Source organism: Camelus dromedarius, chromosome 7 (assembly GCF_036321535.1).
Source record: "Camelus dromedarius isolate mCamDro1 chromosome 7, mCamDro1.pat, whole genome shotgun sequence".
Classification (NCBI taxonomy): Eukaryota; Metazoa; Chordata; class Mammalia; order Artiodactyla; family Camelidae; genus Camelus; species Camelus dromedarius.
In genome coordinates, this window is record NC_087442.1 from 64,309,168 (window position 1) to 64,329,686 (window position 20,519).

Below are 20,519 nucleotides of genomic sequence, written 5' to 3' on the forward strand. Positions count from 1 at the left end.
GTGTACTACCAAATGACACTTATCTGCATATTGGGCTATGAACTATTTGGATATAACCAGTACTGATTTTGTAATAATATAGGTAGGGTCTAAGTTTGAGTTATATTTTTAAAATATGCAAATTTATTAAATAGCTATTATTGGAGAAAGTGAATGTTTAACTTTTTAAAGAACATGTTATTTTGAAACCCCTTTATAGACACATATACATATGCATACAACTGATATACCAAATACATATACTAACAAAACTCATAAGGCTGTCTGCTTGTCATAGTCCATCAACCTAGTTTTGCTCCTATTTGTATTTGTGTATGTATGCACATTTCTTTTAAAATATTCAAATTGAGCGTCTCTCCACTTGATTTACAATTAATGAGACTTTTCTAGATAGATCAAGATGACTCAAAATATAAAATAAGTCTTCATTCATTTGACTAACAATAAATTGATTTTGGTATTAAACTTGATCTAAGCTCACTCATCCCCCACTTTCATTTTTTTTTTCCTTTTTAAAATAACCTTTATCTGTAACATGGTAGGAAGTGCTATCAAAGCCCTCCAGTAGAATCTTGTACTGGTCTTTCACTTACTAACCAAGAGTCCTAAAGTGTTTCACTTACTAACCAAAACAAGTCCTAGCAATGTGTTCCACAAGCTAGACACATAAACAGCAGCCCCAGAGCACTCTATTATAAGAAGCATATTTAAAGTTCAACTTTACTTAACTGTAATTAAATTCTACACCATCCATCCTTAACCAAACAAACCCTACGTACCTGAATAAAACTGAATTCCCTCCAGTTTAAAGCATTGCTCACTGAAGGGATGGAGGTGACAGCCAGGAGGGAAAGCAAGCCAAGGCTCATTATGCCAAAGGAGATATACATTTCAATCCTCCAAACTTCTTCCTCGTTCCAAGAGTTTTCAATATTTGCATGAACCTAACAAAAAAGCAAACATGAATTTCCTTTATTTGGTAGAACATTAACTGATTCAGCACAGAGTTCACTCTCGACCTAAGAATACGTCATATATGGACATATTTAAGTTGCCCTAATTCAATTTAACAAATTGTTATGAAGAACCTATTACTGGATGGTACTGTCCCAGGTGTGGGCGGGGGGAGAGAAAGGGGAGTTGAAAAGAGGACTAAGATTCTCTCCTTCCTCACATACGTGAGAAGAGTGGTAAATCTGACGTCACATTTCTAATACATCACGATGACAGGGACTCTGGAGTCCTGGGACTGTGATATAAAAGAAGTTAGGCTTAGTTTTCAGGTACTTTTACAAGTTGATTTAAACTTGGTTGAATATTTTGAGTACATTCTGGCCTTAGTTCAACTGAGAATCCAGGCAGGGAATTCCTAAAATATATCTTTATCTTCCTTTGTCACATGAAGAACATTTACATGCTGATTTACTGTCCTTCTTACCTTCTTTTCCCCAGGAAGCTGGGATTTCCCCTGGGATAAAGCCCTACAGAGCTCAAATATTTATTCATGTGAGTTGCCTCATCAATATACTTTTCCAGCTGTCCAGTTGCCTCATTCCTGTACAGTACTTTTCCAGATGTCTTCCCCTTACATTGATAATGCATACGTAATCATGTCAGACTTGGTTAACTCTGAATCTGCCATATTCTGCAGAGGGACTACCTTTAGAATTATCTATTTACATGCAAACAATATAATTAGAGTATAAATCAAAAGTTGGATTTCCTAAGATTAAAGCTTTGATTTAAATAATCTATACATGGAAAACAGATTTTAACTTAACATCAGCTTAACTTTTAATCCAATTTCAGTTAACCAAACATACTGAAATTAAAACCCAGATAAAAGCTATTTCTTAGCCATTAGTTCCCTGAAGCAATCATACCAACATCCTGAAAAGAGACACAGAGCTCCTCTGTAGAAAAAGGCTCTTATTATCTTGTCTGATGTCTATACAACAATACAGGATAACAGCATACCCCAGTATACCCAGAGATTACAACCTGGATCTATCTACCTGCCTTCCCAAGTCATCCCTTCATTGCATAAATATGTGTTATGAGTGTCTACTCTGTGTCAGCACAGTGCCAGGCATTAGACATATATCAATGAACAAAACAGGCAAAAATCCTTTCTCTTAAATTCTGACAAGAGAAGGCAGACAACAGTAAATATAATAAACAAAGAACATAAACTGTGTTAGAAGGTGGTAAGCACTATTGAACAAAGAGAAGGTAGAGCAGGGGAAGTAAGAGGGACTGGGAGTACCAGGGCTGAGTCAGAAGGCGGCAGAATTTAAAACAGTGTCCAATGAAGGCCTCGTTGAGGAGGTGATAACTTGATGGAACAAACTTTCATATTGAGGTATGGGAAGTCATTCTGGTTCATACATGATTTGGCTTGAACTTTATGCTGACTAGAACGGCCTGTCTATGGCCTGCCAAACATATGTTGTACATCTGCTTTAACCATTAAAGAAAAGAATGTTGCCCACCATCAAGTTATACAAAGGGTTCTGTCCCACCCCATTGTCAGTTGACAGTGGGCCCTGAGGGGGATTCAGGAAGAAAGAAAACCAGGATGAGGCTTTCTGTGCCCTTAGGTAGTTAAGATGCACACCTCAGGAAGAATTTCAGTGACAACTCTCCCTCCCCGCCCCCATTCTTGCACCTTCTTATACATAGAAAAGCACTAAAGTCATTAACTTGAGATATCGGTTCTTTGTGATTAGTAGCAGTCTTTACCAAAGATGTATGCTTGACTACACTTATTAGCTAGCCAAAAAATTCACGTATAAACTGGCTCCTCCCTGACATCTTCAGAGCAGATCCCCTCAGAGCTGCTAAGAGGCTGTTTCCCAGGCTATCATCCTCAGTTTGCTGTAAACAAAACTGTCTTCTATTCCTATTATTGATTGTTTACTGATTATTTGTGTCAACAAACTGAAGAAAAGACTTGAGGGAGGTGAGGAAGCTGGTGGAGCAGATATCAGAGCCTTGTACTGAGTTAAGAGAAGTGGCTATTTTTAGAGAGAATGGCTTAAAGACATCAATCTAGTAAATTTTTTTTCAAATTATTTTAGGTTTTATTGTTGAAACAAGTTTAAGTACTGGATGCTACATACTTGAACCATGATGCCTTGATTCCTTATAAAATGCAAAAGCTTTTTCACATTTGTTTGGCGCACTGTCCTCAGCTTTCTAAGGAATGCTACATCAAAGAGCTTCAGTGAAACCCCTTATATTTGCTAAATGGAAATTATTGAGGAAAATCATGGTCTACTTCATCATCAAGCCCCTTCCATGAAGCTCTCCCTGAGATTTTCTTGAAGAGTTGAGTGCTAGAAAAGCTTCACCTGCAGAACCAGTATCTTTCCTGCTTTTTGATAACAAAAGCCTTGTGTGTGTCTCCTGATCGTGACTTCCTATTCTGTATTATATTTTCACTGATTCTAATTTTACTGTATATGTTTACTGAGAGCTGCTTTATTATTTCATGGAACATGGCCAATTGTAAAATAATTAACTGTTTGATGGTGAAAGTAATCATTACAATAGTAACATTAAAAAACAAGAAAACAAAAACCAACTCTATACTACTCTTTTATTCTATGAAGAAAAAGATGGTAGCAACTTTTACCCTAAATGATTCTGAAGTAGCCATGTAATTCTTATGCAGAAACACTGCTTAAAGAGCAATTCTTTCCCCTCCCAAAATATACGAAAATTTCTTTTACAAGGTATGTAAAGGTTTATACTATTTCATATCTTACGTTTTACAAATTGCACTAATCAAGTGTTTTACTAGCATCAGATAAATATCAAGCACGTTCCATACCTGCTGATAAGCCATGTTGAGAAACAAGTATCTCTCTGACCTTCTCATCGGTAAGCAGAGGCTGTAGGCAACGTGGACCGAAGCGAAGAAAAAGCTTAGTAACCCAAGCTGCTTTCTACACTGTAACCAGGTCTCTAACCAAGGTGGAAATCTCCTATATTTGGTTCCATAATAAAGCTGATAAGCAGCTGCAAGGAGACCTGCCAGGTATACTAGGGACAGCAAAGTAATGGCAACTATGGGCAAGGTTTTATTCACAATCTCAATAGGAATCTTGTAAAAGTCACTCTGCTGGTTTCTAGCATATGGATGTATCACATCTCTGACAAAGGAGTAAAGAAAGAAAAATGTGGCCAGGCTTATGGCTACCACCACTGGTCCTCTCCAAAGAGTAAACAGTCGCAGGGGTAAATTTTCAATCTCCCTGGCTGATGATAATGATCCCAAGTCAACGGGAATGAAATTCAACTGACGCGCAAGTTCAATAACCTGTTGTCTAGCTTGAATATTGTTGCTGCATATATAAACCTGTGGGAAGAAACAGAAGACACATCATCACTGTTGTTGTTTATAACAATGGTAACAATCACACGCTCCACATAGTCCATGGAGCATCACTTGTGATGACTTTGAGTGATACAAAATGTTAAGGAGATAAAGCATCTATTAATCTATTAATCTATTTATTAATAGGTTAAAATGGTGTCATAAAAACAACAAAAGTCCTTCCTACCTTTGATGGCATGAAAATAAAATGCAGAAAAACCTGCCAGAACATGAGATCAGAAGTCATCAGGGGAACAGAGGCAGGAGGAAAGAAAGGTTTCTAGACCACATGGTTCTAAGCAGACAAGGTAAGGTCTTCCCTCCTGAAGTTTGAGCTGCTGGCCATGTCCCTCCCTCCTCCAGCTCTCTCATTCCAGCAGGGATGGGGTGGGGCTGGCTCTTCAGGCTTTGGAAAAAGTATTTAGTTTAGGACTGCAGTGATTCTGCCAAGTAGGGGGAGTGCAAGCACTGCCCCTTAACAGCTCTTCAGCAAAGAGATGGGCATGGATTCTGGATGGCTGAATTTGCAAATAAAACCTCTAAATTGTTATGCTGTACTATTTATAACATTTATCCTTCGGCTTAGAAACCAATTCACCAAGTATCTCTGAAAAAACATGGATAATCTCAGTATATTATTTCATTGGTCAAAATTATAAAATTAGTTCATCTTTAAGTGAGAATAGTATACCTGGAGGAGGGGGGAATGGTATTATAAGGCTTAGTTAATTTAAGTAGTAAAGCCACCGCCATTTTCTAAGAGGTGTTATACCTATAGGAACTCTAATGACGTGATCGCTGAGGGTAAAGGTGGGTTTTCAAACTACCAAAACCTCTTAGCTATTGTAATACAGTTGAGAATTCAACAAATATTTTCAAGCACCACGTTCATTGCTGGAGTGAGCCATGATCACTTACAGGTAGGTACCTCACCTAGAGTTAGAAAAATATTGCTACAAAATCTCTGAGCGATGTTAAGGGAAAATAAATTCCTAAATACATCCCTGAAAGATGTTTATATAAGGGCTCTGGAACAGACCACACTGAAATGCTTGCCTGCTAAACCTGGTTACATAATGGTGAGCATGTAGAGCTCTGTGGATTTTTAATTTCATCTCACATTAGCCAGATGAATGACAAAGTCTATACTATTATACAAATGTTCATGAACTTCTAAAATGGAGCAGGGAAGGTAAAGAAATAGATACCAAAGAAATAAGGAAAAGCATTCTCAATTTATTACAGGTGTGACAATGGTGAATTAAACATTTTTTTAATTCATTGAGAAAAACTACAAATTATACAATTTTATAATAAACCTTAGGAATAAATCAGACATTCATAAAGGCACGAGGACTATGAAATACAAATGAAGCTCTTTCTGTAGCTCATGCTGAACTTAATCTGTTCCACAATTATTCTGTTGAATAATGAAAATCATCATAAATATGGGCAAAGAATTAAATTCAGGTTCATCTCTAATTTGCTTGGTCTGTGTCCACTGCTAAACCTTGGTGGATACGCAAAAGAAAAAAAGATTCAGAAATAGCCTCTCGGAAAGTAGGGAAGTATATCCTCTTTTTCTAGGTCTTCCAAATTAAACACTTGAAAAGTGAATGGTTATCATGACTCTGACATGCAGCATACAGTGATTTAATACTTGAATTTATTTTCTAAGGCATCTAATCAACTGTCTTTATGGACAAAATAATAAAAGTATTTTACCATCACACTTCATTATCATGCATAACCACACTTCTAAAAGATTTTTAAGGTGCACTGTTTCATGTGTTTACTTATAAAAGCTCTCGTTCCACAGATGCATTGATGGAGCTCCTCATCTGCTTTATTCTCAGGTTGAACTGGATAAAACTCAGATTAAAAGAGAATCTGAGAAATCCAGTCTGCTTCTATCTTCCCCACCCAGATTACCATCTACACTTAAAATAAAACAAACTGTACGATTTAAAATTCTGTGAATAATCCATGTAAAATAAAAAGGTAACTCTAAAGCAGTCTTCTTAAGGGTCATACTAAATAGTATTTCATACAGTGATGGAATACTGTTTACCAAATAGCTGCAAGGAAGGAAGAAGGGAGAATAAAAGGAAGGGCAGGAAGAAGAGAGGGAAAGAAAAAAGACACGTTTGGGATTGTTTCTGCTTTTGAGGAGGCAAGGAGGTGGCCCATTATTCATCTGCCAGCTGAGCCTTTTTCTTGAATTGCCTGATTATAACAGGAAAGTTCAAGTTATTCTCTCAGCTTTCTACATCATTTTGGGAATAGAAATGTGCCCTTATAAGGTCGGGACATGAATCTGCAGGAGCTCATACATAGTTTTCAAAATGATAATGGTCAGAGAGCATCAGAATTTGGTTTTAAAATGCATGATATTTGTTTAACTATTGAAATACAAAATACCAGATAAATAAGAATAAAATTTAAAAATACATACCTGCCGACTGGCATCCTTAGGTCCTAACTGAAGTGCCCAAGCTGAGACAACATTAAATCCTTTCACAATCAAGGAGTCCGGGAATAATGAAGCCAAATATTCAGCATTGGATTCTGGGTACTGATTTATCCTCATGTTATTGCTCACGTCAATCAGGATTTTACCCACAAGCAGGTGTCTCAGGTCCCAAAGGGAGGTGTAATGTTCTCTATGTATAGCAACAAATATTATATTTGTTTTGACTAGAACATCTTCATGGTGAGTGACATCTACTACATGAGGAAAAAATTCAGAAGCAAATTTAGGATTTCTGCTTCCTATGACCACATGATAGCCACATCTAATAAGTCGAATGGTCAGGGATTTAGCAAAGTCTCCACTTCCAATTACACCTACAGTGACCTTCTTTGCATCTTTGATACCATTCATGCCATTAGGCAAAAAAGTTTCGCTAAGGCTCTTAGGGCTTCCCATCATAGAGATCGATTCCATGATACGGACTCTTCCAAGATCACCAGGGATGTCCTAGGGGAGAAAAATAAAATGCTTATCGATTACCTATCACCAAACATGAATGCACTTGAACGTCCCTTGTTTCTAGAGGTAAAATAGTTCAGCCAGCTATATAACTTCGACCACTGCAAGACATGATTTGTAAGCTAAAAATGGATCTCAAAATAGGAAAACAAACTGTCACAAAGTCGATCTGCTAAAGTGGAACTTCTCAAATTTTAATGTGCACATGAATCACCTGAGAATCTTGTTAAAACACAGATTCTGATTTAGTAAGTCTGGAGTGAGGCCCAAGATTCTGCATTTCCAATAAGGTGAGGCCGATGGTGCTGATCTGCAGGCCTCACTTTGAACAGCAAGACTCTAGGGCACAGAAGGAAAGAGGCTGAAGTTTTCAACAAGGGAGAACTTTAAAAAAAATACAGTTCTAACAAGTGTGATTATCTAGTTTCTCAGCAGATAAGAGACAGCAAATCAGAACTGCTGCTGGAGGTGGAGGACTGTGATAGTTCACAAGACAACAGAAGACAGAAAAACAATAATAAGAAACAAAGAACTACTGTCTAGAGTCATTTGGGGTGGAGGTCTATAAACCGTGCTCTCCATCTCAGTAGCTAGTGAGGGACTTTATCATTGAATGACAGAATGATAAATCCAATGCTAAAAAATGAACAATATTATATTAAGTAACATTATAATATATAATATTATATTATATTTTAAGAAAATAATATTTTAAGAAAAGTAGACGTCAAAATATAACAAAAGATTGAGTACTATAGACTTCTATCATTCACCCTATGTCCTTTAAACTTATCATCGAGAAAGATAGCTTCCCTATGAAAAGGGGGCAGTAATGGGTTTATGGTCTTTTTTTAAATTGAAGTATAGTTGATTTACGGTGCTGTGTTAGTTTCTGGTGTACATCATAGTGATTCAGTTTTGTGTGTGTGTATATATATATATATTCCTTTTCATTATAGGTTATTACAAGATACTGAATATAGTTCCCTGTGCTATACAGTAGGACCTTGTTGTTTATATATTCTGAATATGGTAGTTTGTATCTGCTAATCCCAAACTCCCAATTTAACTGCCCCCCCAACCTTTGGTAACCACAAGTTTATTTTCTATGTCTGTGAGTCTCTGTTTTGTAAGTAATTTCATTTGTGTCATTTTTTTAGATTCCACATACAAGTGATATCATATGATACTTGTCTTTGACTTAGTACAATAATGTCTAGGTCCATCTATGTTGTTGCAAATGGCATTATTTCATTCTTTTTTATGGCTGAGTAGTATTCCTTTGTGTGTGTATATACCACAACTTTTTTAGCCAGTCATCTGTCTATGGACATTTGGGTTGCTTCCATGTCTTGGCTATTGTAAATAGTGCTGCTGTGAACATTTGGGTGCATATATCTTTTCAAATTGGCGTTCTCTCTGGATATATGCCCAGGAGTGGGATTGCTGAATCATACTATGTTTATGGTCTTAAATGACACAATACTTATGAAATCTCTTTCTTTCCCTTTTATTCATTGGTTGCATAGAATATGATGCAGTTATTTTTTTCTTGAAAAATTTGTTGACTTCTTTTTAAGTAACTAACATCTGGAATGTTCATATTTGTAATAACTTGCTCAGGAATACCAGTCAGATTGCCATGAATCATTGTCCCTGTTGGGTCTGGCTGAAAAATATTCTTCCACTGTATCCACATTGCACAATTCCTTTTATGTTAACGGCAGATGTGGATCACTCCACAGAACTTAATAGATTTTACAGGAATAGGCGGAACATTTCAAAAAACATGCTTTTTTTTTTTTTTTTTTTTTTTTGGTTTTTACTAAATGAAATTTGAAATTACTGGAGCCAGGAAAATTCAACTTCTTACCCTAGAAATGGAGCATTTTCAATGACTCCAAATACATCAGTACATTAATCTTTAGAAAGGTAATACTAATGTTATGTAATACTCTTATGTGCCAGCTCTGTTTGTGCTTTAAAAAATAATTGATTGAATCCCCACAACTACCCTATGAGATAGGTACTAACACTGTCATGCTCATTTTGCAGATGAGGAAACTGACACATGGAGAAGATAATTAATTTGTACAAGGTCATTCATTCAAGAGAAACAAGGAGAACCAAGATTAGAACCCAGCCAGTCTAGCTCAGGTATGTGTCATTTGGGTGCATGTAAGGAATTTCAGAAAGAGCTTTTTCTTTGGATATGGGGGGGCAAGGAGGAAAAGGGATGCTTGTGTTCGTATCAGTATATTCTCCTTCTTTGGCCATGTCATTGCTCCTTAGCATTATCTAGTCATCCTAATCTCTAACTTAGATCCTACAAAAGGAGAAAACTCATTATTTTTGAATCTGTTATACATGTTTCATTTCATACTTCTCACAATAGAAGGAGTGATAATTATCTGCTTTCCCCTGGAGTGATCCCATGCACCCATAAAGGTAGGGAGGGGTCAGAGGCACCATGTTAGTACAAGACTTTCTACATCCTCTTGTTGCTATTTGGGGAATCAAGAGCAGTTAAAGGAACCAGAATTAATTAAACCAATGCTCAATTTCATTTAACAATTCAAGGTGAATTGACTAACGGACCCCTAATCATATATATTATCTGAGGGTAAAAAGAGTTACTAGACTTACACACAGGAACCCAAGTTTCCTATATCCTGCTACCAAGTTATTCTCAGTATAGACTGTAGCATCTCCCAAAATATAAGAATTGCAAAATCTTTAAATCTAAGACTCATGCTTATAAAGGTCTTTTCAAATAAAAAACAAAAAACAAAAGCAAAACAATATCTGTTGTTTTTACAAAGCAAGTTGAGACCCCTTGTACAAATCAGAAATGTGAATGGGTAAAATTATATTAGGGCCTAATAACGCCATCTCTGGGTCCCTTATTATACCATGTATTTTATACATATTAATGGGTGACTCTGCTCTAACATGTTTGGGCCTTATTCACATTGTATTTCTAATGGCAAGTTCTAACTGAAACCTTCAATAGTATGACTGTGCCTACACAAACAGAAGTTGGCCTAATAAATGAGCATCTTTTCATCAATGTTTTAAGGAATGTAAAAGCATCCATTAGAGGGGGAAAAAAAAAACCAACCATCTTTAATGAATTTGAGAAGTAGATTATTTATGTATTGCTAAAAGCATATAATAATACCATATGCTGCTGTGATATTTCATAGTTCACAATATTTTCATATATATTACCTTATTTAATTTCCAAAGGGCTGTGAAGTACATATTTATACCCATCTTAAAGATAAGGAAACAGAGGCTCAGAGAACTTTAGCGATTTGCTGAAGACAGTGCCGTCTGTCGAACACAACCTGGCTTCAAATACAAGTCTTTCAACCTCTGCCCATTCTAAAGCTTCAATGCAAACAATGTATGGGGAGTCTTAAAACTGTTTAGATCTCTGAGTGTCACCTATATCTATATTCTCTAAAAGCAATACTAACTTTAAAGAGTTAAAATATGAATGTCAGCTTAGGATAGTTTCAGGTAAATCCAAAGCTATAAGGTTATGAATTCTAGCTTCCCCTCTCCCTCAAAATGAATAAATAAATCCAATTTAAAGTCAAAACCAATGAAAGACCTAAATTTATTAATACTCCAAAACAAAACATGATTGGATGCTGGGTAACTCTTGAAGAACCCTGAATAGCAATGTACTTTCTTTTGCGGACACTGCAGATACTGTGAAGGTGTGTACTGCTTCTAGAGGGGAGGCAAAAAGCTGAGAAGCATGTCCCTATCCTGTTGAACTCACCCACAGGCAGACCTAAGAGCAGTTCATCTCTACAAGCTATGGGAAACTATCTGGTGCTGAGACACTGGAGCAAAAATCTCATCAATCAGTTTACAATTTGCTAAGCCACCATTTTGAATCACTTGGTTACCAGCTGAGCTGAAGTCTACAACTGTGATATCCATGAAAAATAGGGTTATAAGAAGTGAATAATGTCAATAGCTGGAAAAGATTTACATATTTACAAAATAAGAGCAGTAAATACCTTACATTGTACATTTCCACTGACAAGGAATGATGCAACTATAATCTAAAGGCAGATCTGCCCTGCTGTGACCCAGCATGAATTTATCCAGGCCAGTGGGGGCTTTGTACATAAGAGATAAGGAAGAGAAGCATGGTGCTACACTTAAGGAGTTTACACTAGTTAGGAACAGACAGGATGTACCTGGAAGGAAAACTAGAAAGTCTCTTATCAGCATATAATTAAAAACTTTATGATCAGAGCATAGTTATTCTAGAAAATCAAAGAGAGAAAATATCACATGGTATTCCCTTACCTCAAATCACTCTCTATATACGTATGTAAGTGTGTGTGTGTGTGTGTGTGTGTGTGTGTGTGTGTGTGTGTGTGTGTGTATAATTATACTTGTAGAATAATCTCTAAATTACACAGAATGTCTTCAAAGCCAGGTTCATGACATGAGTATACTACAGGTTCATTCTAGCTTAAAACCATAAGGACCCCAAATTAAATTTGGCTTTCTGTGCCCTTACTTTAAAAGTGCTAGGGCACTGGTTCCCAGGTATGAAGCTATCACTGGTCTACAGTGATTAAAAGGTATATGGATACAGTAGGGAGTTTTTCACAAAATTATTCAACTGAAATTGTTCTTTCACTCTGAGAGTATGTTTTAACTACTTTTAGGGGTCAAAATGTCCTTTTTCCTAAAAGGATAGTGGTAACAGTTGTTTAGTTGACAGTCCTACATAGATCCTCTCCCTCCTTTTTATTTTACTGGTCTGTAAAATCCGTTAAGTCTAGAGAATCGCTGATATAGCAGACATTAGGAAACTCTCTGTATGAAAGTGTTCCTTAAGCCTGCTGGAGAGAAAAACTTCCTGGGGGAGGGGAGAAAAGCACCCTGGAGCAAGCTCCCTAAAGCCGAAGATGTCTGCTTAATCCTCAGATGAAATATCAAATATCCCAATCTAATTTTCTGTAACTAAATGGTGATTTTTACTATCATGACCTTTGGGTTGCAAAAAGATTACCCCTACATTCTCTCGGTATTTAAATAAACATATAAAACCCGGCTGTTTATATCTATGACAATAAAGAATTTCTTTGAGGGAAGAGGAATTTTTTCTTTTTAGGTTTTCACTTTTTAGAAAAAAGTTCTCAAGCCTTTTAGACAATCCTAGAAGCAAAGCTGCAATTCTGCTTGAAAAATTATAATGAGACTTCCTAATGAAGCAATTGTCCAAGTGTGATTCCTGAACGAGCATCACCTGGGAACTTGTTAGAAGTGAAAATTCTTAGGCCCCAGCCCAGACCTCCCAAATCAGAAATCCTAGGTGTGAAGCCCAGCAATCTATGTTTTAAAAAGCCCTTAGGTGATTCTGATGCACATTAAAGTTTGAGAGTAACTGCCCTAATGTAATGCAGTCCAATCACTATTTGTTGTTTGAATATTAAAATGCATTTAAGTCAAACTATTAAATTGTATCCCTCAGCTGAAACACTTGGATAATTTGTATGCATCTTCATTTAAAAATCATTTTCCAGAAATTATGAAATAGTAATTTTACTAAAACTATGCAGATTTATTTTTTGAATTTCTGTTTATGAACTACACTAATTGCAAATGATTCATCAATATTTCATATTTGGATCTGAGTGTCTTTTTGTGTTCATATTTTACAGAAACAACCAAAGAATTTTCAGAAAAGAAATATAATAGCATTAAAGCAAAAGCTTGACTAACTCCAAGCCTTCAAGACTCTTCAAAAAAACCCAAAATTTTAATGAGACAAATTCAAAATTACAAGTAACTTCCAAGATACTTCCTAGACTCGGCACGTATTCAATATATACCTTTATATGGGTATGACTTTCTGAAATTTCTAGGCCCTAAATCACCAAAACAAAACTTGTTTATTATGTTGCAATTAGTAGTGCAAGAAAGCAGTCTAATTCATGTTAGGAAGATTTTCAACATAAAAGCTTTTTGCTTAAGTTTAGGTTAGTCTAGAAATTCAATTTTAAAAAGTTATTACTCAAGGACTTCAGTTAACAAAAAATTTTAGGATCTTCTTCAATAAATTAAAGCAACCACATTCCCCCAAGACCTCCCCACCCATTTTTCTTCTATGCATAAGCCAGAGAAGAAGCTATATGCTCCCTCCATCCCCCCTTGCAGAACAGCCTTATACGTCAAGCACAGCCAAGTGCCCCGTGCACAACTGGGCTTTCATAGCACTGCAAGTTCACGTGGCCACGGGGTATGCCTAAAATGAAGCTGGGATTAGCAGATCATAGCATGCCTGAACTAATTTCCCCATTTTATAATCTTGTTGCAGATGGTACCTTGAGATACGGATACCTATGTTTATTGGCTAACAAAAACAAGTTTTTCTGTGTTGCAGTAACTCACTCATAATCCTTATGAGTATTCTAGCCTCTACACAAACCAGCTTCCCTAATTTCAAAGCCATACCCTAAAACAGGTTACATATAGCACCAATGCCCACTGGGTGCTATGAACTTCAGGGATCTCTGGTGACTGACATCAATTCAGAAATCAGTCCACAAACATCTAACCATCCATCCCCAACAAATATCTTATTGAGTGAGCCCTATCCACCAGGCATTCGGCTAGGTGTTAACACTCCAATGACACAAAACAGGCAGGGGCTTCCGGGCCACCTAATCAATATGATGAAATTAGGAATATTGAAGCGTACACAGCAACGGAAAAAAAAAGCTTTATTGAGGTACAATTTATATATCATGAAATTTACCCTTTTAAAATGTATAAATGAATGATTTTTAGTATATTTACAGTTATGCAACTATCACCACAATCCAATTTTAGAACATTCCCACCAGCAGTAACTGTTATTACTCAAATTTTAATAAAACCGAGGAGAGTGAATGCCTCTTTAAAAACATCTTACCTCCCACAATGTCCTGGAAGGCCCACCAACTTTCATACACACAGCAGACTGTGACCTGAGTGTTGCTGACTCTGCTCACTGCTGTGGGAGTAACAGAAAGTCCCACCGCCTGGGTGAGTGGGAGGCAGAATCTCAGTCTCATAGCTGCCTCTTCCCATAATGGAGAACAGCTTTCTAAAGCTCAGCTCCAGCAGCACCCTGGAGTGGCCTGAGGAGCTTTACCACAGAGTGGTATACCTGGCCCCCACCACCCTTCCACCCAGATTTTTATTTAATTGGTCTGGGGTGCAGCCTGGACATCAGGACTTTCCTTTTAAGAGATCCTCAGCTGTTTTCATAGGCAGTAAAGGTTGAAAACTACTAATTGTAAAGAGTCAAAATTCAACTTAATACTTATTTTGGTATTTGGAGATAACCGATGTGGCTTTTTTTTTTTTAAATTTTTGGAGGGTAGGTAATTGGGCTTATTTAGTTATTTTTAGTGAAAGTACAGGAGATGGAACCCAGGATCTCGTGCATCCTAAGCACACACTCTACCACGGAGCTACACTCCCCTGCCCCTCCTCAGATGTGGCTTTTTCATCCTTGATTACACTCCTTTTCACACTGTTGTTTGTAATAATGAAAAATAACTCTAGCCATAGAGTTACAGCTGCCCTTGAACGTCAGAAGCTGGAGCATATGCATTCAGCCCTTTCCCCTTTCCCACACAGGCAGGAGCCATATCAGAAGGTCCACTCACTGTTTTGCAATTTCCTCTCTTCACTTTTTGGAAAGGGCAGTGCCACTCCTTAAAATGTGGCATCCTACCACACAGCACACTTTGCTCCTGTTATTTCATAACATTCAAAATTCAGAATGTTCCAGTAATGGTGTCTCTTCTTTCTGTCTAACAAGGGGCTCCTCTCCTTAGTTCTCCAGGCATCACAGGCTCTGCTGACCTGCGTAGAGTTTCCAGGTGGACCAACTATCGAACTTTAATGCAGATATGATCACCGGGGGATCTCGTTCCAAGGTACATTCTAATTCTGTAGGTCTGGAGTGAGGTTTGAGAGTATGCATTTCTCCCAAGCTCCCAGGTGATACCCATGGTCCCAGTTCACAGGCCACACTGTGACTTGCAAGGTCCTAGAGTTTCTTTACCTTTTCTTCTGATGTTATTCACAGGTAATACAGACTAGATAATTGAGAAGACTATGACATTTACAGAAAGTTATATTATGTGGTGTCAAGGACAAAGAATAGGCCTAGGCTTCTGAAATCACCTAGTTTTCTGACTCTTAATTTCCTTTGTTAAATGGAAAACAAAAAAGTTGTCCTTGACTCTGCAGTCCTTTCCAACACTAAAATTCTTTTGTTTCCAAGACTTATAGCTGTATAATAATGGTAATCACTAGCTTATGTTTGACAGTGTGACACTGCAACTTTATGAGCTCCATCTAACTGTAACAGTGTGATTTAAGTAGCACATGGGTTCCTTGAAATTTCAAGGTCACAGTTTTCTCGAGTGGACATTTGACTTAATGTATGGATTTAATACTTGAAGGAAATTATCAAAATAAGAGAATTCGATTACACTCAGATACATAGCCTCCTAAGATTTTCAATTCAGAGGAGTTTCCTGGACATTTCCTCTGGCTGAAGGGCAGCTCTTGGGCTATACTAATTTCACTAAACAGAACTGAATGTTTCACATATAAAGATCTAGAGCATTAATTGTTGGATGAAAGCAACTCTGAAAGGGCTGTCCTCAGAGATCTTGATGACATTCACAACCTGCTGATTTGGTTATGTTATCAAGAAAATGTAATCCTCCAGGGCCGTGCCATGAGCTAGAGTTGGTGTATTTTTAACTTTGCAAGCCACATCTGAACCTTTCTTCTTCTCCTCCTGCAAACAGCGTGCTCCTTTGAAGTTCATGGTGACCTGTAATACCCTCTCTCTATACCCACTGCTGTCATCTGCTGACTTCTAGCATATTCTTTATCACTAGTAACTTTGGACCCCCATATACACAGTCTTTCTCTCTGCCCCAGCAGTGGTCACCCTTGTTCACTACTTCATCATTCAAATGGATGAACCATTCAACTCATGGGCTCATTTCCTTCACTTATTCATCAAAGGTAGTGAATCTTTGTCTTCACCCAACCTCACTATCTCCAGGCTCTTATCTCTTAGCCTTCCAATAATCTTAGTCAAATATTCACATTGATAATTCCAGACAGCAGAAGAAATCTGATCTACTGGCTGTTTTCTCACTTTCCTGGTTTCTCTTTACCCATACTAGATTCCATAGTGTATAGTTATTATTACTCACTTAAAATGATTGACTCTTGTTATGGACTAAATGTTTACATCACCCTCCTCCAACTGATTCATATGTTGAAGTCCTCACTCCGAATGTGATGGTATTTGGAGGTGCAACCTTTGGGAGAGGATTAGGTCATGATAAGGTGGAACCCTCATCAATGGGATAGAGTCCAGAGAGCTCTCTCTCCCCTTCTGGCACATGAGTACACAGTGAGAAGACAGTATCTATGAACCAGGAAGTAGGTCCCACCAGCATGAATCTGCTCGTGCCTTGATCTTGGACTTCCCAGCCTCCAGAACTGTGAGAAGAAATGTTTGTGGTTTAAGCCACCCAGTCTACAGTATTTTGTTATAGCAGCCTGAACAAACTAGGACAGCTCTTTTGCTCTCCATCACATCCACTTGGCAAAACTCTAGCCCTGGAAGAACCCAGTTATCCATTTTCACTGTATCTGTATCCAAGTTGGTGAAGGTTGCTAAAGAAAAATCAGACACTGAGCTTACCTTACATTCATGATCACCAATCTCACCTATCAAAGGACAGTCTGTCCATTTCTGTCCGAGAGACCATGCCTTTTCTCCTCTCAAGCAGCTCCTCAGAGACACTGCAAACTTAACAGGTTCAAAACTAAAGTCTTTTTCTACCTTTTTTGACCTGTTCACATTCATCCAAACTTCCTCCTCTCAGTAAATGATATCATTACCCATCAGTTGCTCAAGCCAGAAATCTGGGAGTGATCCTCAAGTCCTTGCTTTCCCTCAGCCTTGACATAAAATCCAACACCGGCATCTATACTCCAGAATATTTCTTAAATCCCTCACCACTGATACCAGCTTAGTCCAGGTCTCTATCATCTCTCACCTGAACTCTGTAAACATTTCTGAATGGGCCTCTCTACTTAGTCCTTGGCCTTTTTCCAAACCTTTCTTCACATAACAGCTGAGATCATCTTAAAATGTAAATCAGATGCCTTTCACCTCCTTAAAAATCAGTGGCTTCCTGTTGCATTTAGAACTACAGTCCCTTCCTGACCATGACTGAAAAGGATCTGAATGAACTGGCTGGTCCCAGCACACTTCTCCAGTGTCATCCCCTGTTACTGTTACCTATGGTCCAGCCACAGCATCCTTTTCTCTGACCACTCGCTTTTCCATCCTGTGAAAGTTGCACATGCTATTATGTCTCTTCAGTAGAGTAATTCACTCCAGTTTCGTTTTGTTTTGTTTTGAGCCCTTGTTAGATTCCCTTTCTTATGTAGTTGTTTCTTTACTCATTACTGTTTCCCACGCCAGCTAATAAGCTCCCTGAGGGCGGAACCATATTTGTCTTGTCCATCACTGCCTCCACAATGCCTGGCACGTAGTAAAGAAAAATACAATGAATGTTCTTTGTGGTCAAAATGCATCCAAAAATGTCAGGACCCAAAGAAATCTAATATGTCTCCAGATAAGATCCCTGATTTTGATGAAGGCATGTGAACCAAAGAGGGTAAGTGACATGTCAATGTCACAGTTGTGGCTGAGCACAGAATAAATGCATCTCCTGATGCCCTGATTTTGTCCATTTTTGAAACTGCAGTCCTAGTCTTTCAAACATTTGGTGTACCCTCTTTCTCACCTTTCTAACTCATTTATGATCCTGTCTTAAAAAATTTGTTTGCCTTCATCTGTGCTACCTTTTCAGTATTACAATATAATTGCGCTCATTCACTACAAGTCTATCTTTCATGACACAAGTACAATATAAAGTGACTTGGATACAGCTTTTCAATTTTCTTTCTGCACAATTAGCTCAATTCATCATTACTGATATTGTCTCATTCCCTCACCGCTCAAAAGAGTGACTGGCTATGAGGAGGAAACTGCAGCCGTTCCAATTATGTTTCCAAATATCCTGCAAAATATCTAGGATACATATTTTTCATCTGTAGATAGCTTTCAAGCTTTGAAACAACAGAGGGAGAGCTGCAGAGTGAAAAAAATTTAGCCTGAGAGAAAAAAAATGGCGACCAACACACGAAGAAATTATAATAAAAGTGAAAAAACTGTGTGGTGTGTGATGGAGGATGTGGTTTGGAGAGACCAAAAAGGTTCCCAGCAGCGGGGCTGTTAACAGGACTAGGATCTAATCAAAGTCAAGAGGGTGAGGGTGGGACAGGAGTTCGAATTCTACTTCTCCCACTTTCATCCGTGGTGATGAATGATAATTAACCATGGCCTGGAATATGTATTTCCAGCTAAAAAAATGTACTGCCTGAGGAGTAAAAACTGACACCAATCTTTCTCCAAGGGGTGGCGAAGATAATGAATGGAAATCTCTCGACAAAAATTCTCTTTATCTTTCTGCTCTATTTTAGGAGCAAGATTTTTAGGGCATAATTTTCAACAAGTTTTGGCTGAGGCTGAATACAGGGCTCAGATAATTTAGGACACTCAAAGAAGAGTCCAATTACTTTCTAATACACAATGGCCTAAACACACCATGGGTCACATCATTGGGTAATAAACAAAATGACTGCTAGAAATACCCGTTCGCAGAGCAGCGCTACATGATCTTCAATGAAATGAGCAGCATGAACTGAAAGTGGTAGAGACTACCAGGGAGGCGCAGGTAACCTGCCTGTCCTTTCCCTTTGCGGCACATCCTACCTGGGACATTGTTTCTCCTGGGCCCAACCAACCTTAGGACTTTCTGGGAGCTCGGGGAAAACCAGGAGTAGGGGGCAGATCTGTGGAATACACACCCTCGCCACCCTTCCCACTCCCGACCTCAAAGTGCCAGGAAATCAGGAACCCCGGCAGCTCAGAGCGGACGACGCAGAGGGCGCGGAATCCAGGAAAGGAGGGATGCAGCGCGTGGCGCCGACCGCATCTTGACCCTCAACTCCACCGCCGCCACCCGGTCTCGCGCTCTTCCCAGACCCGCTCACCTCCGCGCCCTCGGCGCCGGGCAGAGGCTGGCCTCGCGGCTCTGCTGGAGCGGCGCCGACTCCCCAAGGGCCCGCCCGGTCTCCAGGGCCTAGGGACTGCGCCTCTGGCCGCCGGCTGGAGGGTGGCTGCCGCGGCGGTCGCGCTCCGGATCGCGCAGGGCTGGGGCCGGGGGTTGGAGGGAGGGAGGGAGGCGCGCCGAGGCCGGCCTCGCAATGACGCGCCGCTAGGGGCTGCGCGCAGGCAGGGCGCAGAGCGAGGAGAGGGCCCAGGGACGCCGATTAGAGGGCCCGGCGGGCGAGGCGGGAGAGCCGAGGAGCCGGGGAGGAGTCGGGTTGCTCGGAGAGGGGGAAGGGAGGGCTTGGGGAGAGCCCTGGAGGACGTGGAGCGCCAAGAGGGGCGAGCAGTGCGGCGGGGAGTCCCGGCTGCGCCGCTGGGGCTGGGCGCTCCCCGCCCCCCTACTGGGAGCAGCTGAGTATCTGCCCTTCGCCTGCGCCCCCCTGCAGGGCTCCCCCGAGATTCCTTTTGAAGCCGCTCTAGAAAAATCGAACCCACTTTTCTTTTGTACTGTGTGGTCGCCTTTCCAGCTCTAGACTTTGCGTCTTACTACGCCTCTTCCCCATTCCCTGTTCCGCACTCTCAGTTCTTGACAAGTCTCCAGAAAACAGCGCTTTTATCCTGTACGTGTTTCCCCCTCACCTCTCCCCACCCAAACCATCCTTGGCTGGACCGTGTCCTTGGAGAAAAGTGTTGAGAAATGCCCTTTCATAAACCGCATTAAAAAAAAAAAAAAAACTCCCTTGGATAGGAAGACCCTCACAGCCGGCGGACTGCGGATTAGTTTGTTGCTTTGACCTTCACTCTAGCTGGTGGCGTGTGAGCTTTGCTGTTGGTTGGGCCGGCGGTCGGGAGACCTGTGTTAAGCCACTTAACTGACCGGGCCTCAGAGGCCTTGG

General features: G+C 39.4%; 1 protein-coding gene across 2 annotated transcripts in view; it reads right to left on the reverse strand.

Annotated features, from left to right (window-relative positions):
* The window catches only part of STEAP2 (STEAP2 metalloreductase), a 27,012-nt gene extending 7,072 nt beyond the window's left edge, over positions 1–19,940 (reverse strand). Inside the window, exons 1-4 of one of the 2 annotated variants that reach the window (XM_010978014.3) lie at positions 19,566–19,940; positions 6,837–7,361; positions 3,836–4,363; positions 780–944 (exon numbers count right to left, since the gene is read on the reverse strand). In XM_010978014.3, the coding sequence (XP_010976316.1) occupies positions 780–944; positions 3,836–4,363; positions 6,837–7,328 (1,185 nt within the window). In that variant the 5' untranslated portion in view covers positions 7,329–7,361; positions 19,566–19,940. Of the gene's footprint in view, positions 1–779; positions 945–3,835; positions 4,364–6,836; positions 7,384–19,565 lie in introns of those variants that run through there. The other variant, XM_064487589.1, reaches the window with a different exon arrangement.
* Between the last annotated feature and the right edge of the window lie 579 nt (positions 19,941–20,519).